Here is a 25,398-nt window from a genome sequence, read left to right on the forward strand (position 1 = left end):
AATTGGATGTGTTTTCTGAACACTGTAACATGTTTACTTGTGAGAAACTGTGGGTTAAAAGAGAACCTTTTGTTACGTCACACTAAACACCTGTGAAGGGAGGGGCATGATGACAGATGATGTGGTCAGGTCTGAACATCACAATAGAGAGTTCGAGAAACACCTTTCAGTCGGTCAGAGCTAGAATGTCTGATAACTACATAAAGGATTACAAGTTATTTACTATTGACATTGTTGTTATATGAATTTTTCCTTTCCTTTTGTTCACCCACTCTTGAGAAAACAGGTAAGTGTGTGCGTGATGTTAATTTCTAATCAATATGTCTAACATTGTATTATTATCTGTATATTAAACTGTGAAACTGTGATATTCCTGCATTCTTAGAATAAGAATCATAGTTCACTATAAGCATATGAGAGTCTGGTACCACTTTTTAATAGGGCACCCTTTATAAAGGGTTTATAATGGGTTTATTGATAGATAATAAATAATTTACCAATACCTTATAAAAAAAGGTAATTAGTAATTAATGAGAACAACTATTGATTTGCCAGGTTATGAAAAACCTCTCTGGCTGCTAAGCCTCCAAACTTCTGGAAAAAGGCTTAAGGACATCTTGACCGAGATTTATTAACAACTTATAATTAACAGACTATTAGTTAACACACTATTAATGACTTATTAACATTTAGAATTAGTGACATACTAGCTTTTGTTGTAGGCTTATTGTAATACAGTTATTAAATTAAGAAAAAAAAAAAAATACAACTCATAATCCCTATAGAGGTCCATATCAGAAAGCTGTAAAGTGATTCATACAAAACCATTTAACACAATAGGGAAACAGTTACATAACAGATTGGTTCTCATTTATTAGAATTATGTGAATCATAATGCCAAAAAAAAAGCAGCGTGCTGTGGTGCCTTTTCTAACACTTTTTCACTGATTGACTTCAGACTTCCTGTACTTCTTTTCACAGATTTAATTCCATCTGAACTTGAGATCCACCACATCTTCCAACATGGATAAGTTTCGTATGATGTTCCAGTTCCTCCAATCCAACCAGGAATCTTTTATGAACGGGATATGTGGTATCATGGCACTAGCCAGTGCACAGATGTACTCTGCCTTTGAGTTCAGCTGCCCCTGTATGCCAGAATACAACTACACCTATGGGATCGGACTGCTTATCATTCCACCTATATGGTTCTTTCTGTTAGGTTTTGTGTTGAACAATAATGTGTCGGTGCTTGCAGAGGAGTGGAAAAGACCCACAGGGAAACGGAGGAAGGATCCAACAATCCTTCGCTACATGTTTTGTTCAATCACACAGAGATCCCTGATAGCACCTGCAGTATGGGTGTCTGTCACTCTCATGGATGGGAAGAGCTTCCTCTGTGCTTTCAGCGTCAACTTGGATATTGACAAGTTTGGGAACTACAGTTTTGTGAAGGATATGTCAGAGACAGAGAAGATAAAACTACTTGCAAGGATTCCATGCAAAGACCTTTTTGAGCATCAGGAAATAAGAGTGGCAGCCTCACGATACATCAAGTGTATATCACAGGTAGCCTGCTGACTTTTTCTCCACTTTATTATGAATGGTTTTAAACAGAGGGGCCATTAGCTGACAACCTTTTGACAGACACAGACCTGGAGACCCATGAGACAATTTCAAAGAATGTCAGTTAAATGGCACATTTGAATAACACATGAGGAACTCCAAAATGTGAAAAACAAATCTGAATAGAAGTTGCAACTGCTGTTGGCTATAAAAGGTAGCATGGTTAATTGGACATCTGGTTCTCAGCATGGCTGATAACATGGCTAGACTGTATTTGTTATAGTAATAACAGCACTTGATGTAGGTAAACATATTGTAAGCAGGCTACCATTGACCTTTTTCTCAGTTCCAGGATCCTGTGAAAGACCTTTTCACGGCAGCCATTTTGACATGAAATAGTAAGGTAATCACAGGTTACCAATGATAAGGTTTTCCATTTAATTTAGTGTAACAGGGCCTTTCCAGTGAGCCAACATGCACAATAGCAGCACCGTGACTCTGTTTGACCTGAATTGAATGGAGCACTTCCCTGCTGTGAAAAAAGTCAATAAAAAAGAAATATTGTTATTTTTGACAGTCAGATCAAATACACAGTAAGTGTGGCCAAAAGTTGGGACACTTTCAGAGGGCAGTTTTCAGCTTCATCACAGCATATGATAACTAAGCAAATTTAAATTTCCTTGCTTTATTCCTCAAAATCTCCTCCCACCCGACTCAGGCTTTGCACTTTGAGCTCACTAACACTTTCTTGTTCACTTATTAGAGGGATAGATAAGCCTCTAAATTTATTATTCATGGAACTGGGACCTATTTCAATCCATCCAAAAACACCCACACTGTTATTTAGGTCTTTGATCAGCCGAAGGGCAATTATACAGGCTTAAAAGTAACATGTCTCTAAAAAGTCTATTGATATACTGATTCTGTTAATGAGCTATGAAACTGTCAGGAAGTTACTATATGCTTTTTCAATCACATCTGGGCTATCTGACTCCCACTAAATCTTCCGTATCTGCAAGAACAGAAAACATGGTTACAAGTGTTGGTCAGACAGATTGTTAAGTAAATATTCTCAACCAAAGTCCATTTATCTACATTTTGTTCATATACTGTAGTAATCATTTCTAATGTGCTCAGAATGGTGGTAATTTTGCTACATCAAAATACCTAATAATGTTTATATTTTCCAGGCATGTGGATGGATGTTTTTGCTCATGATGACCTTCACCGCCTTCCTGATCCGAGCTATTCGACCATGCTTTACCCAAGCTGCCTTCCTCAAGACCAAGTACTGGTCTCATTACATTGACATTGAGCGCAAGATGTTCGATGAGACCTGTAAGGAGCATGCCAAGAGTTTTGCCAAGGTTTGCATCCACCAATACTTTGAGAACATCAGTGGGGAGATGCACAACTTCCACCGCCACCGCTCCAGCAAGGACGAAAGCGACGATGAAGACGAAGATAAGAAGAAAAGTGACGAAGAAAAGCTTCTGGGTATTAGGGCCCAGGATGATATGAATAAAGTTTTATGGAACTGGCATACCTGTAAGCCAGCTCTGGCTTTGAGAAAGGACCAAATAGATGGTGAAAACAATGGCAGACTGAATGGAGAGGCCAATGGAGCAGCAAATGGGTTTGTAAAGGGACACACCCATAACGTGGAGAAAAAAGAATGGGCAGTGTACTATAGTAAGGTCTAAAGAGCTCAAGAGGACAAAGAAAAGCTTGAATTGGCTCTTCTTTATTGTTTCAGAATATTTGTGTTTATATATATGCAGAGAAACATTTACACATAGTAATTTGTCAAAGTTAGTTATAAATAATATTGTGATCTAGTAGAATTTAATTTTCAATTCATTGAACATAAAAATGAATATAAAATTAATTTAGTACAATATACCGTATAGTTTGGTTCAATATACACAAAATGGAAGAAAATAGACATTTCTGGGTCACAAACAGCTCAGTTTACTCAGAAGATGTTTATTACTGAGTGTAGCCCTAAATGTGCTGTTTTCACAACTGTGTTTTATCTACAGCAGCTGTTATAGCACTCTGGAGAGTTCTCATTGATAAAGACACTAAGACACTAATACATATTTCTTTAAGTTATTTTTTTGGCCTTTTCATGCCTTGGATGGAGACAGCTCGGGGTTGGCGGGGGATGGCATGCTGTGGGGGGCCAAGGGTCGGATTTGAGCCTGGGCTGCTGCAGTAACTCCGTATATGGGTTGCCAGCTCTACCGACTGAGCTAACCAGGCACCCCCAGGGCACAAAATATTACATGGGTCATATGAGAAAAGAAAAAAGTTGTATGTACTTCAAGACCCTGTTTCTCCTTGCTGTAAAGGTCCAGTGTATAGCATTTAGGGGGCTCTATTGGCAGAATTAGAATATTGTAATCATTAGTGTATAATCACCTGAAAATAAGAATCGTATTTTAAACTCAGATTAAGCTGTTTTTATCAAGAGAGGTAGCGGGTCCGCAACCATGTTACAGATCTAGAAACTGGATCTAGAGAGGGCCTCTCAAGTTTTTTTGCAAGTTTCATAGCCACCGTAGTTTCTCCTACACACTTGGAACTGGAGGGTGAGGCAAGGTGGTTGTATTCTGCATCTACGCCACTAAATCCTACATACTGGTCCTTTAAAGTAAGACTACGGTATGTAACTTTGGAAAGAAGAAATAACACCGTCTTTCTCCCACAAATGAAAAGTTGAAAAGTAATAAAAGTCAATGCACTCATAAGTTTTGCTGTTAAGCCTTACTCGGTACAGTATGACATGAGCTTATGGTGGCTAATGTTGGTTGATGTTCGCTAACTTAAGCTAGATATTGCTGTGAAGCTGATATTTGTCAGTTTTATGACTTTCTGTTCTATACTTATGCTACTGTTACACTACATTGTAGCATTCACCATTATCCTGCAGCTGCCATTCGTGGCCACACTGGTCCATATTCAGCAATAGAGTTGCTGTAATGCCACAGTCAAGCTTAACAGTTTGGTGAACTTCAGACAAATACTTTATCTGCACTGGCCCACGTACAAGAGCCTCAGCCTCAGAATCAACTTGTCCATTTGAAAATGACAACTTTACCATTAGAACAGTTGTATAATGTTAGTTTATCATGCTGTACAAACACATTTCGGGCCTTAAACCTTGTTTTGAGTAGATAGCCCTACAGTGCTACTGTATATCTAATCCGGCAAACCTAGGATTTATGCAAAAACAAAAGGTTGTGACAGTCAAAACTATTTACATGTCACTAGGAGAACAAGGTCAACATTTGCATTTCTCTCGCTTTTCTTGCATGGTTCTCAGTTTCATTGGTCCCTCCATGGTAAAATCCTGTTTACTGAAACATTTAGATTTTTTTTTCAAAAAGCCTTTAACAGTAATTTCATGACAGCCGAATATGTATAAAATGTGATCATTTTAATTTACTGTTCATCTTCAGAAGGCTGTTGATACAATCGTGTTTTCACCATAATTTACAAGAGGACATTCTGTCACCAAAACCACCATCCTTCACACGCTAGCAATGACAACACAACGCTTTAACTACAAACATCTTTGACTCTAAAACCTGTAAACGCTCAACAATACATGCAGTGTATTAGGGATTTATGCTCATGCATTTGTGCGGTCAATCCAGCTGTTCCTCAGTGTTCAGCAGTAATGTCATTACTAGAGCAGGAGGGGAGGAGGGAGGGGAGAGTGAATGAAAATGGCATGGGTCCCATTGAAGCCTCTCCCCCTGGGGATTGGTGGAGCAGCACTCCCCTTGACCATCTCACAGCTCACCCAGTAGCCCAGCAGCTGTTCTCTCCTTCAGCGAATTGGCAGCAAGGGCCGCTAGTGTGGGGGTGGACATCGTCTTTGTCCAGCCCGTGATTTTTCCCTCTGTGTCTCCCTCTTTTTCAGTTGTTTTTGTTTTTCTTTCACATCTTGCTCCCCTTTGTTCCCTCTATCGAGAGAGGCACCTCCTCCCCTCCTCTACCTGCCTCCTTCTTCCTCTGCAAAAGAGTGACATGGGGTTTATATATAGATCAAACAAACCAAACATGAAAAAGAATCTGCTGTAGCTCTAAAAATACAATCTGTGTATGTGCGAAGGAAGGAAATGGTGACTGAGGGCGCATCATCTCTTCTTTTGCTGACCTCCACTTCACACAAACGGCTTTGTTTTGGTTGTCAGGACATCAGCCATGCGCATGCTACTGACCAAGGCCTCCCTTGACTTTGCTGCAAATGTCTCTCTTGTCTCCCTCTCACATATACATGCACAGGGGTGTGCGCATACAGACACACACACATCAGCATGCTTGCAGGCGCCCCATTCGTCAGTGTCTGGCTCATTCTGCCTTCCTTCTGCCTACAGATTGGAGGAGAGAGGCAGTGAGGGAGGGCTGAGGGAGAGAAGAGTTGCGAGGCAAAACGGCTGGTCACATGAGCACAGATCTGTTTACAAACCCAAGGCAGAGCAGAGCAGGACCAAGGGGAGGAAAGTAAAGGCGAATTGCAGGAGCTCTCTGAGCACCATTAAGGACTGAAAGAGGAAGAGGGGAAGCCTGCCATGACAAAGCCAGCTGGAGGTGGGAGAGACGACACACGCAGACACACTCGTACACACACACCGCCTTTGTCTCAAATTTCTTTTTTTCTCAATTGAAGGAGCAGATGGTTAGAGGGAGAGTAGGATCCCCCCAACCCCCCACGCCCCCACGCGCGCACACACACAAATGCGTGGCACACACACACACACACACACACACACACACACACACACACACACACACACACACACTGACTGACACACAAACACACACACACCAGCAAAATACCAAACCAAGCTAGAGGACTGTTGTTGACTGCATGGAGCTGTCCTCACTTTGTTTGGGCTTTACAGGGAAGCACATCTTTGCCTTCTATACTGAGGAGGAGTACCCACTGCAAGATCAGAGGACTGGAGGAGGAGACAACAGAGGAGAGGAGAGGGGGTTGAGACTTGTGAAAATCCTCTGTTAAAAAAGCAGCTTTGGGAGGAAGACAAAGCACAGACTAATGCCAGATAATTACCTTCACTGGACGAGGACTGTCATTTTGAACGGCAGCTGTCATCAAATTTGGTGAGGGGACGACACCGCAGACGCAAAGTGAAGTCAAAAGAGGCCTTTCTCTGCTGGAAATGTAAGTATTTCCTGTTGCCAAGCAGCCTGTGTTGTTTATGACATTGTGACTGAACGAGATTCAGCTTCTCACAATAACAACTCCTGAATAACACATCGTATGAGGCATCTGAAAAACAATCATGTCTTCTCAACATGATTTCTTTGTCTCTTCTTCTTTTTCTTGTGATGACATCATTCTCACTGGGATCCAGGAGCACATGAGATCTTCGGTCCCAGTCCAAACCCCAGTCCCAAATCTCCCAATCTTTACAGGGAGTGGTTAATCCAGATTTGGGAATGCTGGGCAGCACGGACTGCTGAGCCAACGAAAACTGCACCTCCAGAGGATTTGTGGAATCTGAGTAAATCTGAAAATCTTGATGGTTGTTTTTGGAGGAGCTGACACAAGCCAACAAGAGAGCGATCCAGCTCGGGGTGACTGAATCCAGGCTCCAAACAGATCCAGTGTCCGGAGCTCCAGCCCACAAGCTTGGCCCCTCTCCAGCCTTCTCCTGAAAGGGCCTGAATATACTGCTGCTGCCCTGGGAGTCAAATTTCATGCAACCATTCCAATGGTGTAACGGTAAGTGAGTGGATTTTTTCTGGCGTCTGCCAAATACACAAGAGGTAGTAGCACGTGTATTTACTTGTATCTCATAAACTCAGGTACTAAGTTGCTGGCTGCAAGCTTATGGGATCCACATAATGGATGTACTTGTGAAACTGTAAATTACTGAGACAGTGGAGGCTTCACTTACAATAAGCCACATTCAAGGTCATGTTTGTTTGACAACTATGACAACTAAAACTGAAGATATTCTTGTTTGTTTACTGTTGATTGATTCTGCAGCGCATCCATGCCTGGTTCATAATTGCATCTCTCATTATGCTACCCTAGGTCTTCCCTACACTACCTCCCTTGTAAATCCCCCAACCCCCAGCCATGGCAAATTATCCACCCCATACCCCCCACAGTGTGCAAGCTGTACCCATTCATTCACTCTAAAGAGAGACACATGGACTGGCAAAGAGCCTCCCCGCTGCAAATTAATAGGAACACATGTGGGCTATGGAAGTGGGGCTTCCTCTGCTATTGTTTTACCAAATGGCCCTTTAGTCCCCAGAGTTCATCCTATTTAATATACCCCACCCCCTGCCACCTGCAACACACACACTGCTGTCTTACAAATACACGCAGACAGACACCCCCACCCTTCCATCCCCCAGTGCTGTCACACACACACACACACACACACACACACACACACACACACACACACACACACACACACTCCACCAGTCACCTCTATAGAGTCTGTGGAACAGATGGTGGTGTGGCGGAAGTGCTGTCTGTCCTCCATGTTTGTCTTGTTCACAGCCAATTAACGCACAGTCCTGTGAGCGCCTCAGTTGCCACCACAGTGCCAGTCGCAGCTCCCTGGACACACCTGCAGCCAAACAAACACCAACTATTACGCTGAACACCAAATATTTTACTGTCAGCTCTGGCTCATCTCCACAGAATCAATTCTGTGGAGATGAGCCAGAGCGTCATACACTCAGTGTCAAGCAAGCATATGGTCAGGTTTTGTGTCTGTTGGCAGCCAAATTCTGGTGGCACTAGAAGGCTCTGATAGTGCCGTAGATTCACGTCGTAGTTAATGATCAACAAGCTCTCCTCAAATAATAAGCATAGCTAACTTTTTCTTCAACAAAGGAAAATAATTTTCACAGATCTTGAGAGAGTTTAACTGCTTTTCAAATACTGTCTGTACAAATGGCAGCATTTAAAGTTTCTCCTACCAATTTAGACTGCATACTGTAGATCTTTGGCTTTGGCGGTTATAATGGGAAAGTAAACAATGAAGTTGCAAGACTGGATTATGTTTTTTTCAGCAGCGTGCTATTTTAAAGAAGAAAATGCACTTTAACAGACTGAGGCCGTAAACAAACTTAAAATACAGAGACCTATAAATAAAAAGGTTCTGAGGTTAACAATCATGATAGCCCCACAAAATGACTCAAAAGTTACTCATTTACATTAAGAAATTATAGAGGAAGAAGATTAGTTAAACTGTTAATTTGGACTCTTAACCCTGCTATGTAACAGTTAAACATGTGTTAAGTATATATTCTGTATCTGCAAACTCTTTCTGGCAGGATGCCTGTGTGGTTTGGGTTCTCAGCGCTCTGAACACTACTGCAGCATGACGTCTGACATCTATCACCTCCCACTCAATGTGTATGTCATTGTGCTGGGCATTGGCCTCTTCGTCTTCATGCTCAGCCTCATCTTCTGCTGCTACCTTTTCAGGTAGGTAGGGGACGTTTAAGAGGAAGATGGACTGGGGAGAAAGTTACATGAGAAATGTGGGAAAAAAAACAGGAAGTGCAAAGAGAGACATAACATTACAGCAAGAGGGCGATCCAGTTAGAGACTTCTTGGCAGTTTGAACAAGCATCGCAACACAGTGTGCCACAGCAGGTTAAAATTAAATCAAAATTACCTTGGTAATAAGATCTTAATATGTGATGATAACAGCAATCATGGTGCAAATTTATAGAGTGTTGCTCTCCAGAGGTGCCATACTGCCTATATAAACTGTTTTCAGTGAAAGGCTCTACTGCTACCTGCCCAGCATCAAACAGCAGACAGATAAAGTTAGCGGCTGACTAACTGACGAGCTAGTTAGACTGAAAAAAGAGCTTCAAGGACAATGAATATAGAAATATTCATCAGGTGGACACAGACACAATTAGCAAGTATTTGGTCACATATTCACTATATCAACTAGGTGATATAAAGCCAGTATTGTATTTACAATTGGCTGCCCTGCCCCCATGTGGCCAAAAAAATCAATTAGTCCATATTTACCACTTTTAAATGAAAAAAGAAAACAAAATGTTTGCTTATGTTGTGTCTTTGTTTCTTAAAAAAAAAAAAAACCACAATGACACATCAAAATGATCATATTCTGATTTTTCTCAAATACTGATGATTATTGGCCTAAAAAATTACATACAATTTTAATAATGTAATCAATCAAGCAATAAATTGCCAACACCTTTCTATAAATGTATGCTTGTAGTGTAGTGCTACTAGTTTTTTTTATTAATAATAGAAAAAAGAACAGCATTTAGGCAGAAATTTAGCTTTTTTCTTTTCAGTTTCAAAGGGAGGGAGGGAGGTTGGAGGTTGGGAACCAATGACTTAAGTTACAGCTGTTTCGACAGTCACTTCTACTTCTACAGATGTTGCTGTCTCTCTGCCTCTCTTAGGTTGAAGCAACAAGGAACAAGGGAGCAGTTCAGCTACAATGAGGTATGTTACTGCAGTAGATGTCACTGTGGGTGAACATGTAACACCAGCTTCTGAGCCAAGTTATAAATACTACTATAGCATTTCACACCGTTATAGTCAACTGTGAAACCTAACACCACCCTTTATATATGACCTTGTCTCCATCCGTGTGTCATTACCTACACTGATTCAAAACGGTTAACCCAGCAGGTAGCAGGGTGTGACAGTGTGGTGCAGTAGGTGTGGTGACAGTTGGTGACAATGTTTTTAGCTCCGGGGAAGGTTGAACTCCAGCTACAGCTGCAGTTATCTGTATTCATAATGATTTTATTATTTATTTTTTTTTATGGAAAACTATGCAACAAACAAAAGAGTACACACTGCTCTTGCAGATATTTTTAAGCCAGTCACATCAGGACATTGAACCCATCTGAAGTGTTTGTTTTACACCATAGATTTTCTGCCAACATAATAGTGCTGACACATCATTCACATGACCCAATGCTTCTCTCCTTCCTCTCCCTTTTCCAACTGTAGGTGGTGCTGAAGGGAGCAAGCAAGAAACTGAGCCTCCTAGGAGTAAGTTACTCTTTCTGCAAAAGACTTTCACATGTCACTTGTGCTAAAGCTATATGTTAAAACCTGGCAGCTGTACACACTTCATGTCACCCACACTGCTTCCGTGCCAGCTCATATGACCCATTATGAGCTGGGAGGGTTCGGTTGGTTAACTCAATCAATTTTTCCTCTCGGATGTGATTAACATGCTGCACACACTCAGAGGAGATGTCCTGAAAATATCTTGTATCTCAAATGCAGCAATTTAAATAAATGTCAGAAACTCATTCAAAATGCATTATAAAAAGATCTCCTCTCTGTCTTGTGATTCCTATAAAAAAATTCTATTTTAAGCTCTTTTTCTTTTCCAAGGCAACGGTGGTGGTTAGGGGTAATTTTGGTTTTAAATTCAATGTCCAGACTCTGTTTTTGTACAGGGGAAGGCTGGAATATGTCTGTTACTTAGAAAATATAGTTAAGATAAAAGCATCATTTCCAAAACACTGGCACGCTCGAAATCTACATCAAATTAAAATTAATTTACTGTTCAAATTTACACATGCCAATGTTCTTGGAAAAACAAGCCCACATTAAAATCTCACATAAACTAACCGTTGCTATTGTTTTTGTTCTTGTAGCAAACCTGTGCGGTGTGTCTGGAAGAATTCAGGACCAGAGATGAACTGGGAGTGTGCCCATGCTCACATGCATTTCACAAGAAGTGAGTGTTATTTAACTGGAAATGAAAATTAGATCAGTGTAAATAAACTGTTTAGCACTGTGGGAAATTTAATTTAATAAACTTATTCGCTTTCTGGCTGAGGGTTAGATGAAAAGAAGGGTGTCATTCTCGTGTCTGTACAATAAACAAGCTACCAGGACAATGGTTAGCTGAGCTTACCGTAACCAGCTAGCCTTTGGTGAAGAAGTTACTGCGACCATCCTTTTTTTCTATTTCAAAGACACCAGGACCACCAGTATTTGAACAGCTAATTATTTCCAAAGTAAATGTAATAGACCATAATTGCTGAAAATATACTTTTATCAGTAAGCCTTGTACAGCTTTTTCTCGCTCTTTCTGAGGGTTTATGATCTAAACAGCCGACTGTTACTGTTTTGTCCTGTCAGGTGCCTGCTTAAGTGGCTGGAGATCCGCAGTGTGTGCCCCATGTGTAACAAACCCATCCTCCGGCTCCACACAGACACTCCCCAGGGAGCTGAGGGTCCAATGGACCCAGAGGAGGTGTGAGGGAGCTGGGAGAGAGGAAACCGGACTCCCCTTACAGAGAAAAAAAACACACATTAAATACACTAGGGATGATGGACAGCGGTCATCTTTAAGACATCTCACAGGAAATGTTGATAATGATCCCAAGTGGCCGCCCTGCTGCTGACCTTTGAGCAATATGTCTTGGTGGGAAATTGGATATTGACAGCACCAAAATGAATCGGTCAGATCAGTCAGGGATCAGTCAGTTGGATGAATAGGACCTTTTCATAAAAATGCTCCTAGTTCTACTTCCATATTGCACTGTTCACCAAAAAACATGACAGGAAAAAGGAGCCACATTAGAGAGCAGGATACCATTGCCACTGTCACTGGACGACTAATGCAGCACTGCCAGAGACCAACAACACTTCAGGCATTGAGCAGGAAATCAGAGTAAAGGATCAGTATGGATACCTCTATTATCTCAGGGGTGTTACCAATACAGCCAGCACAAACCATGTCAGTCACCCTATAACCCTGTGCCACACATGCATCTTCAATACTGCCAATGTAGGTGAAATGCTCCAGCAGTCAGGGGTGGCCACAACCTCTGGCTGAAACCAAGACCAGCGGGATTACAACCATGACGATTTAAGTAGACAATATTGTTACAGATTGTGTCCCAGGCCCTCTCCTTTTAAAAAGAGACTGATAGAAACCTAGTCTTGCCTGTATGTATTGTATGTAAACATGTCCCTATATATTGTTATTTTGTATTTGTTGCTTTTAAATAAAATGTCACGTAATGTATTGTAATGGTGTTGGATTTATTGAAAGGCTGGCCAGATTAATAAAAAATGCTCCCACACCTTTTATAAATCCATTAAAAAAAATGCAATAAACCAACAGTCATAACATTAATTATTCTCTTCATAGCTTACACTAGTTCTCATACAAAATTCACTAAAAGGAAGTTGAAATGTTAAATACCAGTTTGTCTTTAACATTTATAGATGATTATAACTCACTTTACAAATGTTGTGTTCTGCAACATTACAGCATCAAACGCAGACTGTCAGGTTCAGAAGTCCCTCAGTCCACAACAATACAAAAAGCCATATTACAAGCTAAGAAGTTGATTATTTTGAGGAGGAATCCGTGCGAACATTCAACGCCACCAGCTTGGTGTGAGGCTTCGGGTGTGAGGCTTCAGGCCTAGTTTAGCCAACTGCAGTCCACGCACAGACACCATGTGTGTATTATTCTGTGTATTAGGTCATTAGTTGGCAGCCTCTGTGCCTTTAGCTTCCACAAATTCCATGGCCTTCTCTTTGACTGCCTGGATGCTCTGTGGGGTGCCGTGTTTCTTCTCATACTCCAAGTAGCGCTTGAAGAAGAACTTGATTTTTTTCACTGAAACACTCAGGTGGATCACGCGATCAAAGAGCGCCCTGCAGGAGACAGGAAGTTGGAAAACTAAATGAAGCAGTCTTCACTTGTTCTTAGCAAGTATGTTTACCTATTTATTAACAGAGAATCTAAAAGGAATGTAGCAAAATGTGTTAAATGTGTCAATGAGGAGCCAGAAAAGAGAGCAAGCTCACCTGACGTCCTTCTGTGATCCATGTTTGACCATGAGGTCAATGAAGACGGACCAGAGGTCTGTACGTTTCGGGTAGCTCGTCAGTACTTTGTCAAACATGGTGCGACCTTTCTCTGCATCACCATAACGGAACTCCAGCTGAGCAAACTTGCCGATCACATCCACACCTGGGAGACAGCATGACAATACGTAAAGGTTAAAACCTGTGGAGACACACAGCTGGGACAGGGAAACAGTCTGCACTCTGACATAGACTGCACAGCCGAAAGGATGAGACCTGGCTGGTTACAATCAACAGAGGGTGTCTTAAAATACACATCAGACTCTTTTGTGACATTACATCTTCAATGTTTGGACACCAGGCCATCTTACTTTCTTTGGAGGGCAGACTCTTCAGCGCCCTCTGCAGGAGAGCACTGGCAGCGTCACTCTGACCCTGCTGTAGCAGGAATGTGCCGTAGCTCAGCCACACTGCCTTATTCTGACGGAAACGCTTCACCATTGTCTTATACAGGCTCTCCGCCTCCTGGATACAAACACAGAGAGAGCAGATAACGCAGAGAAAGAGAGACATGCAGACATTAGTGGCTACAAAACACAGTATTTTAGCATCAGTCACAACAAATGGGCAAGATGTGTAAAGTATGGTATTTAGACACTCAGTAGATTGTACCTTGGTCTTGTCGGACTTTGCGTAGATGTCAGCCAGCTGCTGGTACACAGGCATCGGCTCGCAGAACTGCAGCGCCCGCTCAAACACTTTCTTTAGGCTCTCCTCTGTGCCGTACATGTTCTCGAGGTTCAGCAGGGCCACCCACACATTCAGTTTCTCCTGCTCTTCCCTGGAACCAACACAGGACTGGTTTTACATCAAATACAACCATTTGTACAAACGGAAAAAACAAAACAGCAAAAATACCAAGTAGAGGGTTAACAACAATGACATAAATTGCTCAGAATGTGAATGATGCATCTTGATTAGTGTACATTTGAAAATGAGAGCAGCACGTGAACTAGTCCCAAACGGTCGACTCTATGTCAGCATTGGCCTTGAGAGGTTCAGGGTGATTTAAAACAGTAGATGACGAGTTGAGTCATTCCCTTGAAATGCTGCTTTTCAAAAATTAGATGAGAATGTCAATATCCAGCATTAATGAGTTTCATCACAGTACATCATACAAGTTAGTTTACAACTCAAAAAGCATGTTTACGTGTGCAGTACCTCTTTAATATATTATGTTAATGACACTCCCACAGTTGAATAACTTCAAAAAAATCTGTCTGTAATTCTATGAATCACCTGAAGGAGATGGTTTTAAGGGCCCTCTCGGCCACAGCACGGGCCTGCTCGATCTGGGTAGCCTGTAGATGGTGAGCCATGTACTGGAGCCAAAGCAGGGAGCTGTTGGGTGAAGCAAGGAGCAGACGCTCGAAGGCGGCTGCATCCTGGGGCTGCAGGCTCGGATCCATCAGCTGAGCCTCCCGCTGTACCAGGGCCTTCTCTGCTGCCTTTTTTTCTTGCTCAAGCTCATGACGAGACTTCTTCTGCTTCGGCTGTTCGACAGGAAAGAAGATGAGTGGTGAGTATGATAAATTACAAAGACTTATACAGCTCATCTTTGAGCTGCATACAAAAAAAACAATAATAGAAAGTTGTATTTCTTTGACAGTCCTAAGATTAAACATGTATCTTCATGGTCTGCTCACCTTGCTGCTTCCGTCTTGGTCCTCTCCATCACTGGAGTCCCCGTCCTGCGCTGCAGAGGCAGGCTTCAGGGAGCTCAGTCCCACATCCCAGGAGAAACCTGCTGCCACCTGCAGCCTGGATGGACCTCCTGAGCTGTGCGTCGCCTGCTGGGAGAGAAGAGGTGAAATCTATTTTCCATGTTCTGAATATTGCTGTACCAAATCAACAGAGAGTTGTATGAAGGTTTAAAAAAAAATAATAATACTAAATGGTGAGCAGCAACATATTTGCTTACTTTTACAGAATCGGATTTGGGTTCTTCTTCGTCTTTCTGATCCTCCTCTTCTCTGAAGTACACCTCCACGCCGCTGTCGTTGCCATCAGTCTTTGCTTTTTTTGTTTTCTTCTTCTTCTTTGGGACCGGCGACTCTGCTTGTTTCTGGAAAATAAACCACAAGATATAAATAAAGTCCTTTGACGCAGCAGTTTTAAATGGTGGGGTAAGATCAATGGAGCATTTATTACTGTCAGACCAAAGGATAATGAATGATTGATGAGTGAGATAGCATTGATGTATGTGTACTCTATGGAGCACTGATTACTTCCAGGACTTCAAAAGGCTGAGTAGTGAGTCATCAACAATGTGTTTCCTACTTAATGTAAAGCAGGAAGGAATGAAGGAAGGAGAGAGAGTTTGATGTGAGAGTGAAAGGAATTGGTTACCGGTTCGCTCTCAGACAATGTACGTTTCTTCTTCTGAATATCGTGTTTCTTCTTCTCCTCTCCGACAAGACGCAACGGCAGACTGAGAGATTCTGGAAGGACATCCGGCTTCCCAGTGTCCACTGGGAGCAGAGAAAGGTTGACCAACTCCTCCTCTTTGTCAATACTGAGGACCAGAATAGAAAGAGCTGCAGACTAAACATGACGTGATGACAGTATCGATTCAATAGATGTCTGCTACCTTAAGTTCTTATATAAAGACATACCATTAGCATTACAATACGTGTCTCGTATTAATATTTCTTCCTTTCTTTCTTTTTTTTTATTTTCAAACACTCTCCAACCCCAGAATGTAAATCTGTGTTTTTTACCTGAGGATCTTGGTAGTGAGCAGGGTGTTGGGAGGCAGGTGGTCCGAGAGGACCTTGTGGTTGCTGACAAAGTATTTGGAGGACTGCTGAAGTTGGGCTCTTCCTGTGATGCTCCTTGACAACCTGGAAGACAAATGTGTTAAATGAGAAGGTCTTCAGGAACATGAGTGAGGATGTGTAGAAAAATCTGGAGCGGTTCTGATGCCAAAGAAAGTCAAAGCTTAATTTCAGTGCTGGATGAGTTACCTGATGAAGACCCCCTGCTCTCCTACAGACTTGACGTAGCCTCTGGTGATCTGGCCTGCCTTCAGATTGTCCACAGACAAAACTTCGGCGTCCTTCACTGGCTTAACCTGCTGTGGGTTCAGCCTGGAAGTACAAAGTTACAGTCAACCACATGCTGTAATAACATATGTGCCTAATAAAGCTCTGACTTTGTTACAGAAACTCACAAATCTAATGAAACTCACTCATACCTTGATGGACGTAGAGACAACTGCCACTTTCCATTTTCATTCCCAAGAAGGAAACACCTGAGGCAAAAGAGGAGGCAAAAAATACACTCTAAATCTAAACTTCACAGATTTATATAAATGGGTTTTTGAGGCCTGATAGTGGTACCAAAAATGTTACAGAATAAACAGAAGTTCATCACAGTTTGTAACTGAAATAAAACAAGGCAGAAATTGGCCTAATAGACTATGTGCAGTACATATCAAAAGGCATTTCAGCTAAAAAGGTCACTGGTGCATTCACTGACCTGAGCAGCTGATCCTTGCTGAACCCATCCAGGGGTTTTGGCCTGTAGGCATCAGCCAGGTCAGTGACAGCAACAGTCCCTGTGCCCCCAAAGGGAAGTTTGACTATGAGGCCAACTTGTGGCAGAATATTAGTCACCATCCCCAAAGTAACACTGCCTGTCTCCAGTTTATGGACACCTGGGAAAGAAGAGGATCCCACAAATTAAATTAGTTTTTGCTTTTGATAAACAAGCTCAAGCGATAGGTACAGAAACAAAAGTAAAACAATGAAAAAGCATTTTAAATGAGATGACGAGAAGCAGCAAACAATGAAAACAGCTTCTCGTACCTGTGAGTGACAGCACAAAGCGGTGAGGTTTGGAGTTGACTTCTACCACTCTGGCACGGACTGCCTGGCCCAGCTTGAACAGTTTCTCTGGGTGGCCGGCATCCTGCAAATAAGCAGAATATAAATCTCTAAAGCTAAAATAACCAGAATGTAAAAAAAAAAAAGATCAGGCACGTGCTCTTCTAATATATACATGAACTGTTCGTGACATGGATACAGCTTTAAACACAGTCGAGGTGCAGTCATTTTGAAGTTGCTGTGTGTTTGTGTTGTGTCCTGTTTCTTTTTTATCTTCTCTTCTCTAATTCTCTTTGTTAGAGAGAATGTGAAATGTTGTTTCCTTTGATCACAGTGAAAACCATGACTACATATTTCATTGTTTAAATTAATTGTTATTTTCCATTTGTATGAGTGGAATATATTATATGAATAAAACCCCCAACAAACTTACTTTTGGATCAGTGATCATAGCCAGCAGTTCAACTGTCCCAGTAAGACAAGGATCAGTGGTAACCTCCAACGACTTCTTCTCTGGATGAAACTGTAGAAACATGAACACGCTGAAAACCTTCGACAGTGGCTTTGTTTTCGATTGATTTTTTTATTTGTCAACTTATGATCAGAAGGTACATTTTGTGGAAAGCGCCAGGAAGAAAAAGAGCAAGTTACTGCAAGCTGATTTTGCAAACTCACCTTTGATACAAAGCATGTCAGTTCTTCCCCGACCTTATAGCTGTTGAGTTTTTCTTTTGGCGTCACTGCTTTGAAATCTGCACTCTTATCCAGTTTACTGAAAAAGAAAAAGCAACGGAAACAAATAAATAACAAAACAAACCACAAAATGTGTTGGAGTCGGGATGACGGGTTGGAAAAGAAGAACACTGTAAAGTTCATCATTTACTTTAGGATTATATAATATTAAGGGTATTGACCTGTATATTATTATAATGTTGACATGATAATTAAAATTACCTGGGTATAAGTGTGAGCTCGGGAATGGTGTACGTAAATTTGGGATGGGAGAAGGGCAAGAATCTGAAATAAGAGAGTTGAGATTAATTTTAAGTTCAATACAATTCAACAAAAAAATACATAGAAAATGTAGAAAATACATCACAATTATCTGTACACTTCAACACTGGCTTTATGATTAAGAATGGAATAAAAACAACATGAGAAAAGAAGGAACTTGCGATAAGAAATGTGGATTCTTCCTTCCGTATGTACCTGTGACTGGATGCTTCCCGTCCTCCAATAACCCTGGCAGTGACCATGCTGCCCACTTTAACGTAGGATGTGGGGAAGAATCCCTGACACACTTCAGCGACCTCCACCACCTCAGACACGTGCACGCTGCCCACGCTGCCATCCTCGAGTATGACCTGAATGCAGGTCGGCTTCACTGTCCGCACTTTACCCTGCACGATATCACCGAAGCGGTGGCCCTTGGAGGACGTCTGATTTTCTGAGGTTGTGCGCGCTCGTTTTGGTGCGCAGCGCTGCCACGACACTAGAGGGAGCCCCTGCATCTCTTGACAGCTGGGTTCTATAACCTCAGCAGCCAAACACATCCCCGCCTTCAGCCTCTCTGACTCAGACAGAAATACCTCGTTCAGGTGGCTGTTAGTTTGGATCACAGTCAGCTGTGCCGTGTCATCCAGTGAGATGACAGCGAAGTCTTTGTCGACGTGCTGCACCATCGCTGTGTACTTTGATCCTTCAGTTAACTGTGAAAATACCAATGAAAAGAGATTATTAAGTCAGTAACTACATGAACTGATAATGATCTGAATTTATATTATGATCTGACTCAACCATCTATATTTGTGTGAAAACGTGAGACATCAGGCTGCTCCAGAAAGAACAGTGTTGGGAAATATGTGTTCAGCACAAAATGGCATTGAGAAAAGTAATACTCACAGATTTCTTCTTTGCAACCAGCTTGGAAAGGATGGACACATGGACACAGGTTGACAGGATATCAACATGGAGGATGACTGCAGTAACTTTTTGTCCTGGGGTCAAGTTAACACCTGGAAACATTGCAGCCCACAGAAAATGTGTTTATTACATCTCTAGAGTTGTGACACACACTGGTAGGCAGTGGCAAAGACTGTGGTTATCATCATGGAGGACTGGAACTACTCAGAATTTTCTACACAAATGTTTATCTTTCTGGTTAAATACATACCCATGACATGGTGCTTGGTGGCCAGTATGGTTGCTCCGGCCAGATCATCAGACTTAAAGGTGGCACCGCTGTCCTTTGCAGCATCTACAGTCAGCTTCAGCTTCTGACCCACAGACAGAGCAGACAGCTGCTGGCGAAGGTCACTGTTATCTGAGGGTGAAGGCAGAGATAATGAGAGGTTTAGACACAAATGAAGAATTCAAGAATCTAAAAGTAACATTTTGATTGAAACTAAACTAACTAATTTTTTTAAATGTTTGTGGTTATGAGAAGATAAACTTAGAGAGTGGGACAGAACAATGCAATCATACCTCTCATAGCTAACATTTCATTCACAACCCTTCTCTCCTGCAGACCACTAATGAGTCTGGTCTGAGCATCACTGTCCGGAGTCACAACCTCCGAGATCTTCAGCGTGATCAGGAAACGCCGCTTTTCCTCATCCAGGTTGGTCACTTTAGCAATCACCGTCTGGCCCAGCTGGAAGGCAGCTGCCGTATCGCTGACAAACTTGTCGGTCATGGCCTACAGAAAAGCAGAGGAGAGGAAGCATTTTAATCTGGAAATAAATACTTAGAAGAAGAGCTTTTCAGGTTAGAAGATACAACATGAAGCCCTGTACTTACCGACTTGGGTGCGAGACCAACAAGACCATATGGGAACTCTACAAAGACACCGTAGGACATGATGTTCTTGATCCAGCCAATCAGCTGCATTCCAACTGTGATTTCGGAGAAGTCCTTGGCAACCACTCCTTCCTCCAATGACCACCTCACTATTGGTTTCTTGGTGAGAGTCTTTAATAGAAGAGAAGCTAAGGAAAACAGAAACAACTTTCCTGCTTTTCAGAATTAGGAAATATGAGAATTTGCTTCCTGATAAGCATCAAAGACCAGTAAAAATATTTACAGATTCACACACAATCTACAGACTCTTTATAAAAAGGATACAATATTTTGTTTGTTCTGGTTGAAGCAGATGAGGTTTGAGATGTTGTCTCCCTCCTGCAGGCTCTCCCACAGCAAAGGGCAGTTGGACATGTGATCTGAAAGGTGCATCGTGGGTAGCACAGCACGGATCTCATCAGGGAGGATGGCCACCTCCAGGCCGTTGAGTGACTTTTTCAGCACCTTGGCCTCCAGCCTCTGCGTCATAAATATACACATGTTGAGGTCAAAATGTGATACATTGAGATATTAGAAAAAAGAGCGAGAGGCATGAGGTCTTTAACCTACCTTCCCCACCTCACAGTCAAACTGGGGCTTGGCGGCTTCCTCAGTGTCTCTCTCCACTGTGGACTTGAATGACAGCACCATCTTCGCCTTATCGGGGTTACAGTGAAGAACCTTAGCCTTTAACACCTGGATAATAAATGAAAACAAAAAACTTTAAAAAAGGCAGTCAAAGACACCAAAGAACCAGTAAGCAGATCATTTTAAACTATGATTAAACATGATCCTCTGTGTCCATGCACCCATTGAACTCCTCACCTGCCCCACATAGAAGACCTCCTCAGGGCTGATGACGGGCTCCGAACTGAGCTCGCTGAGGGGCACCAGACCCTTTACGCTGTTGTAGAAGCGAACAATGCAGCCAAAGTCTTTGATGCAGACGATGTAGCCGTGGGACACGCGGCCAGGACGGGCATCGGTGTAGCTGAGGAACAATGGCAGGGAGCTCTCAACCAGGGCCTTCTTTCTGGTCAGGTACAACTTCTTGTTCTCTGCATCTACTGACAGCACCTGAGGGAAGATATTCACACACACAAACGGAGGAATAAAACAAATATGAATGATGATTCGCAAATCTGCCAGACAGTTTAAACTGCAGATCTGATTCTCCATTTTTTCTCGGCAGGCTTCAAGTAGGGAACTGGACTGACCCGACATTTGATCTTCATGCCCTCCACGTACTTCTTCTCTGGATTCTTCAGGAGGATATCAGACAAGTGGGTCCGGGGCACCAAGCCTTTAATGTGGTCAGACAGATGTACCACCATGCCATGACTCAGCAGGACTGACACTGTCCCCTTTGAAGGAGAGACACATGGAAGGAAGACAATGTGAACCAGACCAAAGAATCAGGGCGAGAGCAGAATGACACAGGAAAAATAATGGGAGAGGGTACTTAAACTGTGTCCAGCTTTAACCTTTTGTTTTTAGGCTCATTTACAGGAATTTAAACTGATGTTAGCAAGGCTGCTTCTAGGCTTTTAATATCCCTTAAAAGCAAGAAAGCAAACAGGCATATTTCTTTAAAATATCAAACTATCAATTTAAATACAATTGATTTTAATACTTGGATTGGGATTCGTACCTCTACAATCTGACCGGCATGAAGATCGTGGTATCTATAAAAAGGCTTCTCAATAATACTCCTGAAAACAAGACAAAAGGGGGTTTGTTAATATATCAAATTAGAATAGTAAGGTCCATGCTAACTAGGGAATGAGATGCATAAATGAGGTGCTACATACTTGCGTAGACTGACAAAATAAATTTGGTCCATGGGACTGAAGTCCAGTATCCTGCAGGTGTGCTCAGGCATGGCAAACACTCTGTTTTCATTAGCTGGCTCCTTAGGCTCCTTCAGGTGGTTCCTCTGTCAAGAAATATAAATAAAGTTTTTAACCCCAAAGCTGAGTCAGCTGAATATTTACAGAGAGCATTTATAGCATTTATCCTAAGTAACTTTAAATATTTAAAGCATCGCTCCGACTCACATGTACAAAGGCTGTCACTTTGTCTGGCATTTCCAACATGGCTCCAGACATGTGGTGCATTGTGGTCATCTTGCAGTCCTTCACCACCTCACCAATGCGGTCATCTCCAGGAGGGGAGGGGTCAACTCTGCTTCCGGGCTGCACGAGGTAGCTGCGCAGGCTCAGGGCCACCAGACGGGTGGACGGCTCCACATAGAGCACACAGGCTCGCACCTGGGTGGATTGATGAAAACAGGTTTATATAATAATACACACACATGGAAAACCCATTAACTGGTCAAATTTAACACCTTCATTTAAGATTATTTTAATAGGGTGGATCTAAATCGAAAAAATACCACTATTAGAGTGGCCAGATACAGACAAACACAAAGTGATACACCGTCTCATATAAGCCAAAAGGATCCATGTGCCAGGACAGGTTTACCTCGGTTCCCTCTGTGTAGCTGGAAGCCTGTTCTGGCTCCATGTGGAGAAAGTCCACCTGGCCACTGAAGGAGGACAGGAAGTCCAGGAACAGACCATGTTTGGTCACCTGCAATACAAACATGTAGACTTCAAATGAAACATAGCTACCACTGAAGCTGTTAGAGCCACTGCATCGAGGTCAAGTAGAGCTTTAACTGGATAAAAGAAAACTGTTTTAGGCTGCCACAGAATCCCCCCCACCCCCCATTGGACTGAATATGTATTGATATTATTAAAGTAAAAAAAGGCTAAACAACATTACCAAAATAAAAGTTATCTTTACCTTTTTGATCTTAGCTTTGACCAGAAGACCAGGCAGAAGGTTAGTGAGGTTCCAGCCCTGCTCGGTTTCAGCATAGGCCTGGGCGACAGTCGGGGGGCTGACAGAAAGGCGGACCACGCGCCCATCATTCTTTACTTCTTCCACCAGAGAGGTCAAATACTGACCGACTTTCAGCTCTGGACACATGAGAAAACACACATGCTTGAGAGACATGTTGACACTTCTTTCCAATCCCTCACTTTCTGAACGTGTTTGATGAAAGCTGGAGAGGCACGCTCCAGACGAGGCAAACCCCTACTCTGATTTCTCATTTCCTCAGTAAATGACAGGTGGTCTAAAATACTTTGTCATACCTTCCGGGTTGTTAGGTTTGTCTTTTGCCGCTTCCTTGGGCAGGAAGGCTTTGGTTCCACTAATGCCAATGTCGACTATGTAGCCATGGTCCTCCACACTCTCCACACATCCACTCAAGACCTGAGTTGTCACAAAATAATTCTAAAAATTGTTAGATAGAAAAAGAAAATCTGTATGTAATTTTATTTTTGCTCATTAAGGACTCACCATGCCAGCTTTCAGAGAGCTTGAGGTGAGAGCTTTGTTGACCAGCTTTGGATTGACTGACAGCTGGATGCTGAGAGAGCCTCCTTTGGTTACATCCAACTTGGCAACCACAAACCTCAACACCATGCCAGGGTAGAAGAGGTGTGGCAGTGAGAAGATCTCCTGTGATTTAAAAATACAAGATTCACCTTTTAAATATCACAAAATATCCTGGGATGAGAGTAAACTCTTGACATAAATAGGTTTAATGTATAATCTTTACTCTAATGTAGATGTAATGAGACTGATTCTAGACTCCACAGATGCAATAAAACCGGCGTAAAACTGAAGCCAGATTTTTCAGCAAATCATCCAACGATGGTACAGGCAGTTTGGACTCATGCATCATTTCTGACAGTATATTTAAATCGGGCCTACCTCTGTATCAGCTGAATCCAGTTGCTCGCTGAGCAGCTTGGCATACGAGTCACAGATGTTCTTGATGCTGAGGAAGCCTTGCAGGCCACACGGCAGGCTGACTGACACCTCAAAGTCTGTTACCTCCTTCACACAACCCAGCATCAGCATACCCTCCTTCACATTCTGCAAAATCCACAAAAACACACACACACACACACACACAAAATCAAGTCAGATGCTATGCTGACATACCCTTTTGATTCATAGTAGCGAAAATAATTTTCCTCAGAAAAAGAAGTTACTTAAAATGTTTAGCTAATTATAAACACACACACTGGTCTCTTGACGAATGTTTTACCTTGATATGTAGAATCTCCACACACTTGGCAGCTGCATTCAGCGTCAAACCGGCTCCTTTTTCTTTGGCCGTCTTTGACTTCTTGAGCTTCTTGCCATCATCCTTGACGGCCCCCTTTCTTTTCTTGGTTTCTGCTTGTTCATTTGACTGCAAGAGAAAAGCAAGCTACTGCTATCTGCGGATGATGACACTGATTTGTAAGTATACAAAATATAAGCCAAACTACAGAGTGTGTGAAAGGAAAGACGGCCCATGTGAAAGAACGATTACCACATAATCTTCTCTCTGGGGATAGTCATACAAGTATGGATCACTCACAGTAGGATGGATACAGAAAGATAGAAAAGAGGGTAGCTCTACCTGGAACAAGTTGTCCACCTCTGTCCGCTGCACCGCTATTTTACTCTCAGTGGGCTTCTTTGCCGTCCCCCCTCGGGGGAAGTCCTCCTCCAATGATGCCATGTTTGATGCTGTTTTAAATGTTTGATGCTGTTTCAGATGTCTAAGAAAACCAAAGTCACTGTCAATAAACAGATCATTTCAAAACCTCTTAACCTGCTGATCATACAGAAAGTTACATTATACTAAGCGACAAATGGATGTAGCCAATAATCAGACCCACTTTGTGTATCTCATGTAACTAAATCATCCTTTGTTCACTATTAACACAATGTTAAGTCACAAATATGAAAACAATGATGAGAGCCACAAACAGAAGCTTTCTACTCAGGCATTGTTTTGATTCATCACAAGCACATATAACTATTTATACCAGCTGGAGCAATTTAAAGTGGTACATTTGGATCAGTTGCAATACAAATGTGCACAATGTTACCCCTCGACATGCACGAGACAACATTAGCTACCTGTATCCTATTACCCTAAAGAGTAAGTTTGCCAGCAGATAAAATAACTATTTCAGTAGAGACAACCCTGCCTTTGATGTAAACATACACTGAACTGTTCTTTCGGTGGTTATCACACAATGTTTCCTTACATTAAATCTCCGGCTTCAGGAGACGAAAACTCACATGTTGTTCAGCAGCACGCCATGATCCCAACCCGGAAGAAAAACTCATGTGGGCGGGTCGTTCTTTGTCCAATCACAGACGAGGAAAATGATTGATCCC

General features: G+C 42.2%; 3 protein-coding genes and 1 long non-coding RNA gene across 8 annotated transcripts; 2 read left to right on the plus strand and 2 right to left on the minus strand.

Annotated features, from left to right (window-relative positions):
• The first annotated feature begins 137 nt into the window (after positions 1–137).
• LOC127354203 (calcium homeostasis modulator protein 1) lies at positions 138–3,269 on the plus strand. The gene is made up of 3 exons (XM_051383956.1): positions 138–286; positions 982–1,569; positions 2,757–3,269. Exons 2-3 carry the CDS (start codon positions 1,024–1,026, stop codon positions 3,267–3,269), a joined length of 1,059 nt encoding a protein of 352 aa, XP_051239916.1. The 5' UTR covers positions 138–286; positions 982–1,023.
• A 1,720-nt stretch (positions 3,270–4,989) lies between these two features.
• Positions 4,990–6,541, minus strand: LOC127354206 (uncharacterized). Of its 3 annotated transcripts, XR_007881490.1 has the most exons (3): positions 6,465–6,541; positions 5,735–5,948; positions 4,990–5,589 (listed from the first exon to the last, which is right to left on the minus strand). It is a non-coding gene; the product is annotated as an uncharacterized LOC127354206 (long non-coding RNA). The 3 variants fall into 3 exon arrangements; XR_007881488.1 differs by having other exon boundaries at positions 4,990–5,948; XR_007881489.1 differs by lacking the exon at positions 5,735–5,948 and having other exon boundaries at positions 6,465–6,539.
• A 636-nt stretch (positions 6,542–7,177) lies between these two features.
• On the plus strand, positions 7,178–12,629 carry zgc:175214 (uncharacterized protein LOC557610 homolog). Its single transcript, XM_051383957.1, has 6 exons — positions 7,178–7,327; positions 8,905–9,058; positions 10,024–10,066; positions 10,583–10,624; positions 11,242–11,324; positions 11,732–12,629. The coding sequence occupies exons 1-6, from the start codon at positions 7,303–7,305 to the stop codon at positions 11,850–11,852; spliced, it is 468 nt and encodes a 155-aa protein (XP_051239917.1). The 5' UTR covers positions 7,178–7,302; the 3' UTR covers positions 11,853–12,629.
• pdcd11 (programmed cell death 11) lies at positions 12,622–25,361 on the minus strand. Of its 3 annotated transcripts, none has more exons than XM_051383953.1 (36): positions 25,300–25,361; positions 24,629–24,770; positions 24,269–24,415; positions 23,929–24,093; positions 23,512–23,673; positions 23,304–23,424; positions 22,951–23,126; positions 22,627–22,734; positions 22,200–22,412; positions 21,954–22,078; positions 21,794–21,854; positions 21,360–21,506; positions 20,968–21,219; positions 20,713–20,838; positions 20,428–20,622; positions 20,104–20,274; positions 19,789–20,002; positions 19,478–19,627; positions 19,207–19,319; positions 18,514–19,013; positions 18,259–18,321; positions 17,980–18,076; positions 17,738–17,827; positions 17,287–17,389; positions 16,958–17,135; positions 16,674–16,730; positions 16,444–16,566; positions 16,198–16,320; positions 15,827–15,992; positions 15,399–15,542; positions 15,124–15,270; positions 14,717–14,970; positions 14,090–14,258; positions 13,789–13,942; positions 13,418–13,583; positions 12,622–13,264 (listed from the first exon to the last, which is right to left on the minus strand). In XM_051383953.1, the coding sequence occupies exons 2-36, from the start codon at positions 24,728–24,730 to the stop codon at positions 13,093–13,095; spliced, it is 5,454 nt and encodes a 1,817-aa protein (XP_051239913.1). In that variant the 5' UTR covers positions 24,731–24,770; positions 25,300–25,361; the 3' UTR covers positions 12,622–13,092. The 3 variants fall into 3 exon arrangements, with proteins under 3 accessions (XP_051239913.1, XP_051239914.1, XP_051239912.1); XM_051383954.1 differs by having other exon boundaries at positions 15,124–15,267; positions 25,266–25,341; XM_051383952.1 differs by having other exon boundaries at positions 25,266–25,341.
• Between the last annotated feature and the right edge of the window lie 37 nt (positions 25,362–25,398).

This window comes from Dicentrarchus labrax, unplaced genomic scaffold, assembly GCF_905237075.1.
Source record: "Dicentrarchus labrax unplaced genomic scaffold, dlabrax2021, whole genome shotgun sequence".
NCBI lineage: Eukaryota > Metazoa > Chordata > Actinopteri > Moronidae > Dicentrarchus > Dicentrarchus labrax.